Genomic DNA, 6,889 nt, shown 5'->3' on the forward strand with positions numbered 1-6,889 from the left:
CTCTTTTTTTTTTTTTTTTTTTTTTTTAATTCTCTTTTAAAAAAAAAGAAACAAAAACAAAATTGCTATATCTGTATAAGCATGTTGCAAGTGTAGGAAAATGCTCCTAAACTTGTTTAATTTAGGGTCAAAGTGCCTCTACGGCACTTTGGCTCACTGGTATCCTTACAGGTTCATGAATCTATAACGGTTAGATCATATCTGCACCTGGGCACTCCCAAAGTAGCCACTCACTTGCCTCTTTGAAAGTGATAAAAATGTACTTATGTCCACATCCAAGATTTGAAAGCATCTCTTATGTTCACCTGTTAATCAATAAATGTAAGATCAGATCGGTGTTAATCACAGCTCATCCACTCAGCAGACTGATGTGGAGTCATTTTGTAATTCAGTTTATTCTAGGGGTACTAGCTGGCATTGTGGGTCAGCTGAAGGACAAGACAGTGGTGGTAGGAAGCAGCTGCAACTTCTATACTGGGTGAATGTAAAGGCCCAGTGAGGCCTCACCAGTGGATAGTGCTGGCCAAAAAGCAGAATGATTGGGGATTCTGCTACCTCAGCATTTGGTGAGGTAAACAACTCTGTCCCACCCACTGGGTGATCTATGACCTGATAAAACAGTATCTCTGCCTTCTGACCCATGCACACCTAACTGGTAAGAATATAGTCTATCATTAATTTCAACTATACTGCTCCATTCAAATGATTTGCAGAAGGAAGATAAGTAAAAAGCCACCTGTGTGTAGCTGAAAAATTGTGCAGAAAAAAGCTTTCAAAATGCACTGGAATTTCAATACACATTCTGAGTCAACATTGTTGAAGAGGACTGACATCTTTCATCAGTAAGATAAAAAAAAGTGACACTTAAAAACTTTCTGCAATTTTAATCTGTCCTAGTACTTGCTCCTGTTGTTATAATGAACAATTGGTGCACTTTATTTTTAGCTGCATTGCATAATATTACACTTAGGGTAAACTGTCAAACAACTTTTTTCCTCTTCAGCTGCTATATTAATATATGGCCCCATCAGTAGGGCACTAACTTGGGACGCCAGAGACACAAGCTAATCTCCTAGTCCATCTCATATAGTTCCAGATGATCCTGTGCCAATCACTTCAGCTCAAATACATAAATATATTTAGAAGTTAGGTAACCAAAAACCTTTGAGAAATGAGAATTATTCTCTTATTCTGTGTCCTATCTCTTAAATGGTGGTATGTCCTATGTTATGGAGGTTTTATGAGAATAAATGCATTAAATTGTAAGGCACTGAGATACTCTGATAATGGGGACCCTGCAAGTATGAGATATGAACATAACCCAATCTTCAAGCTGATGATCTACACATTAATCCCAAACCACTAAAGTGAGAGGAAAAACAAACAGCAGTAGTGTGGTTACTGAAATGTTAAGATAAATGAGCAACAAACAGAATGCAAATTCATTAAAAAGGATTCACCTTATGTGAGACAGTGGTTTAAAGACACTAAATGAAAAACACTATATAACAGTGAGGGGCCAACCTTTTTGGCAAGTGTGCCCCCAATCAGTCCTATATCACCCCCAAGTTGTGTTCCAATCCCCTTCACCTGCCTGATCTGCTGCTGCTTATTCCAGCCTTGTGTCCCCTGCCCGATCTTCTGCTCTGCATTCTTTCTTCACTTTGTTCTCTGCCCAGTTTGCTGCTTTGCTTTCTGCATCCTACCCTATCTGTTGCTCTACTGCCCGTCTCCTCCCCAGTGTGCTGCGTGCTACACAACGGCTCCCTGTACCACTTGTGCACAGGCTGGTCGCAAGGTTGGCCATCCCTACTGTGTACAGTAAGATGGTTCTTTTCTTCAGGCACAACTTTCTTTCAGATCAACCTGTAAATCGCTTTAAAGGAATGTGTGCAAGCAGGATATGAAGCTGAATGCTCTTTGATGGTTATGGAGGAAAGCTACGTGCTGCTCTTTCATGGAATATTTACTTTTGCTAAAATACAAGCAACAGCTTACTTAAAAGCCTATCACCTCACTGTTCAATGCAACATCCTCATTACCTGTGGGATAACTCCAAATGCCTTTCTCCACTGCTGGACACTGATTGTGTCCCAAGAGACGCCATCAATTTGAATGTCCCCTTCTGTATTCAGAAGCCGTAAAAAGGCAAAAAGCAAAGTGCTTTTCCCTGAGCCAGTTCTTCCTAAAAGGCCGACCTGTAATGGTAAAATAAACAAACAAAAGTAAATGGCAAAAAACTGCTTAATTCTGCTCACTTGCATATGAACCACAATTAAAGTAGTAACTCTAGCATTCAGAAATAGCACAACTGAAGAACTATTCATATAGCTCTTAACAGGTGAAGGACCTCAAAAGAGATAAGAAACACAAAGCCATATTGTTCTCTATTATTTTAGAACTGACTCAGTCAATTCAGTAACAGGAAAAGCTACTCCTCTATGTTTAATAATGTCCTTAAGATGATCAGCATCTACATGCCTAAAAATAATGAACTTGACTCTGATCTTACAGTAATTTTACAATGTAGTTTAACTGACTTCAGTAGCCTTGCCCCTAGATAATACTGGTGTCAGTGGATGTGTCTACATGTGAATATTACAACACAATAAACTCTGGCACAGTGTTTACATATGTGCCCAGGACAACAGCATGTTGAGCTGGGGCTGCATAGCCCCAGGTGGCAGGGGACCCCAGGGGCCAGCCTGCCAACCCAAAGCTGCTCCAACCCAGCTCAATGTGCTATGGAGGGAACGGCTGAGGCATGGAGGTGCTTCAGAGTGGGGCTAGCCAGCAGGCAGCCCCCACATTGAAGCACTCTTTTGACCCAGTCAGTCCTGTCAGGATGTACATGTGTGTTGTGGCTGAGTGAATTAGTTCACTCTGGCCTAATAACTTCACAGGTGTAGACCAGAGACACTTTATTGCAGTGCTAATTAGGCAACTGCAGTAAGTGTCTCATGTAGATACTCCCAGTGAGACCAGAACATGCCCCAATCTTATGACTGCAATATGTGCTCTGGATTCTTCATACTTGATCAGGCTGATAAAATGCCATATATGAAATAAAATATCAATTGTTTGTGACCCTAAAAGTTGTGCAAAGCAATCTCTTCTTTCCTAAAGGACTTCCTAATATTTTATATCAATGGTACCTCTCTGTGCCATTAGCCCACATAGAAATGGTCCATCTGTTGCTTTCTAAACTAGTGCAAACTTTTAAAATAATGAACAAAAGAACTACTGATTGCATCACTCCATACCTTATTCTTAGAGTAGATTCAGTGGCAACAGTTGGCAAACTTTGACCCTTTCATGGATTTTATAGCAACGTATTTTTTCATTGTTGTTGTGCAAACTGAACCTGGAGCTTCTACGGCAGATGAAAATAATACAAATTTGGGGGTGAAGTGGGAGGAATTTCCTGCTAGTCAAGACACTGCCTGTCAGGTGAATATCACAGCATCAGGCTCAAAGCTACAACTGACTCAAAAGGCATAGTATTTGCTTGGCTTCTCTTAGGCTCTTGATGGCTCTTTTCTCATGCTTGTTTTTGATTACTATCTTCATTAAGTGGATATTTCATAGTCACTTAAAAATCATTTCTGACTAGAAACTTTATTGCTTCCAGCACTATTCACCATTTCAAATAAAAGGGGTCACACCTCTAAAGCTGAATTTCTGAAGTTCTGAAACACCCCTGAATTTTTTAGTCATACCCATTATAAAAGGTCATTTGTTTAATTGTAAAAGCAGTTTCCCTCCATATCCCTGCAGTACACACACAGTGGGCGCATCTACACGAAATGCTAGGTCGCCACAGAAACGCACTATGGTGACACATCATTGACAGGCACAAACCAGGACCCCGCAGCTACATCACCATAACAATGCACTCCCTTGCTATAGCTCATTGCTATGGTGACACAGTTGCTAAAAATAACTGTGCGCCCCTGGCACAGTGCAGCAGGGGCTGTTACTGTGCCATCATTTACTACTTCCAAAAGGAAGACCCCAAAAGGAAGTACTAAATGACAGTGCAATAAGAACAGTGCCATGGGGACACATGTAGATGTGCTCAGTCTCCTTCATTTTAAGTATCCCTTGATATCGGTAGATTTTCCAGGAAGTATGTAAAGTGAAATTAACCAGTTGGTGGGAGCATCTACCTTCCCACTCTCTAGGAAGCACTTCAAACCTCTCTCATTCAGAAGCAGAATAGTTCAGCAGATGACAATTAAAAAATAATGTTTTCCTTTCTAAACTTTGGCTTCTCCGGACTTATCTGGAAGAGTCAAAGATGCTTAGCCACTGTAAATCAGTATCAGTCCATGGAAGATGATGGAGAACAACATTGTTAAAATTAAAGGAGCTGGACAGCTGTCCCACTGTGGGGCCCAGGGAATGCCACTGACCTTCTCTGTCACTATTTCTTCATCTGTGAAATGAAGCTAAAACTGCCTACATCTTTATGGGAGCCTTGACATAGGACAGCACTTCCGTTTGTGCTTCAGTCTATTCCTGATGAAGATGGCACTTAAACACAAACGTAGAGTCCATGGATTTCAGCAGGATTTATATATTTAATAATTAACATGTGCCTAATATTAAGTGTATCCTCAGGTGCTGTCCTGAAAGAGGATGCTGCTTCGCATCCAGGTTAAAACAGCTGTAAAGATGAGTTAAATGTTTATAACAGTCCTTTGAAGAGGCAAAGTGCCAAAACATTTTTATATGAAAATTGTATCAGACTTCGCTGGAGTGCTACATATATCAGGCAGGCAAATTGGTGTTTTCATTCCTCCAAATACTAGAGCTAGTGAAGCATTACTATTGGCATACCAACCTGTATTCTTTTGTGCCCTGTCTTACTTGGGTCAGCTTGTCCCCAAAATCTGTTTATTAGCAAACTTCCCTCCACGAAAGGAGGGGGAAAATGGAGAAAAGAAGCCATTATACTAGGAACAGTATTACATAGATATTTAATCAATGTACTTTACTTTCACACCCAGAAACATTTCATATCATACTTCTCTGAGCTGCAGAGCAATCTTGGAATTTTTTATGTCTTTGAGCTATTTTTTCTGCCTTTGTCTAATAACTTTGCAGCTAAGCTCTTATTAAAACAAACAGAAAATCTCTCTCTTCTTTTTAAGTGATTCAGATAAGTACTTTGCACTGGTGAAGCTATTTCATGTTCTCATTATTAGAAATCTATTCATCAGCCTATATTCTAGTAACTCAGTAGTCTCAGAATGAGACTTTTGGAGTTAAATTTAATTAAAGTGATTTCAAACAAGACAAAAACATGTCTCACCCTCTGTCCAGGACTTATTGAAAAGGAAACATTTTCTAATACTGTAGTTTCTCCATCAGTATACTTGGCTGTGAGGTCCTTCACTATCATTTGGCCTCCAGATGGCCAGACCTTCTCTTCCTCTGCATGCTTGTTTTCAATTATGAGGACTCCTGACAGTTGGTCATCCTTTGTTGGCTTAATACCTTTTGTTTCTTCTGTTGGCATGTCAATAAATTTAAATATACGTCTTACAGATCGCATCTAGGAATCAAAACAAACATCACTGAAGTTGTTGTTAACACAAGCAATGAGTCCCATAATAAAGCTGACGTTTTTGTGAGATGTAGGCTGCTTGCAGACATTAAAAAAACCCCAACACTTTACCAGAAGCAGCAGCACATTAATTGGACCTGGCTCTGCAGCTTCTGTATAAATCAGGCACTTCAGTGGGGCTTTTTGGAGCTCTTATCTAAACCTAAGTCAATCAGCTATTAGATAAAAGCACCAAAAAAGCCCCAATGAAGTGTCTGAACTACACAAACATTGGGCAAGCTGGGTCTGAATATCACACTGCCTCTTCTGTACATGTGCTGGGCTCAGTGCAGGAGCACACCAACTTTAAAGTAAGCACCATTCTGCCACTGGGGGTACACTTATTAAAAAATGTTGAAAATCCCTGGGTTACAAATTGCCAACCCCTGTCTTATTCCAGTTCTGGCAGACTTGACATAATGCAATTCCACAACTCTTCCACATTCAATTCCTTGAACATTTCAGTCCAATTACCTTCAGTAAATAGTCCCTTTATTTTAGCAAAACTTGCCTTTAAAAATCAAGAATTTTAGTTCTTCCCTTTTCATGTCCTTGTGACAAGGTATTTAGCAGAATTCACATATTTGTTGAATTGGACCGGCCACGCTGTGAGCACTTCTTCTATGACCTTGAGTTTGTAACCTCTGGATTCTCAACCATGCTCCTTAGCACCTGTGACATCCCAACCCCCAAGAACTGAACAGCTCTTTTATAATACACTCATAGCATACCAAAACTAAGTCTATAATAGCATCAGCTCTTGTTTAGTAAAGATATCTGTCACTTCTCATATCCGACTATACCTGGGCTATATTATTATGAGTACCTTTTGTTTCCCAATACATATTTGGTAAGTTAAAATCTATCATAATGATGTAATTCTCAGCAGTATTCCTCTCTCTCATAACATAATATTCTAACTACTTTGGAAGTCTATAGCAGATACTACACTGAAGAACCTCTTTCTCTTTTCCCCAAGTTAATTTGACAAAAACAGATTGTTTTATTCATTTATCACTTCTCCCTGCATCACAGTTCACCTTTTAATGAATATATATATATATATATATATATATATATATATATATATATATATATATATATATATATATATATATATATATATATATATATATATATATATATATATATATATATATATATATATATATATATATATATATATATATATATATATATATATATATATATATATATATATATATATATATATATATATATATATATATATATATATATATATATATATATATATAT

At 38.4% G+C, this 6,889-nt stretch overlaps 1 protein-coding gene across 1 annotated transcript in view; it reads right to left on the reverse strand.

The window, feature by feature from the left end:
- CFTR (cystic fibrosis transmembrane conductance regulator) overlaps positions 1-6,889 on the reverse strand; it is a 107,320-nt gene that overhangs the window by 30,783 nt on the left and 69,648 nt on the right. Inside the window, exons 13-14 of the mRNA XM_019515767.1 lie at positions 5,318-5,560; positions 2,043-2,198 (exon numbers count right to left, since the gene is read on the reverse strand). Coding sequence (XP_019371312.1) covers positions 2,043-2,198; positions 5,318-5,560 — 399 coding nt within the window. The remainder of the gene's footprint in view (positions 1-2,042; positions 2,199-5,317; positions 5,561-6,889) is intronic.

This window comes from Gavialis gangeticus, unplaced genomic scaffold (assembly GCF_001723915.1).
Source record: "Gavialis gangeticus isolate Ggan-Ray unplaced genomic scaffold, GavGan_comp1, whole genome shotgun sequence".
In the NCBI taxonomy this organism is placed as follows: Eukaryota; Metazoa; Chordata; order Crocodylia; family Gavialidae; genus Gavialis; species Gavialis gangeticus.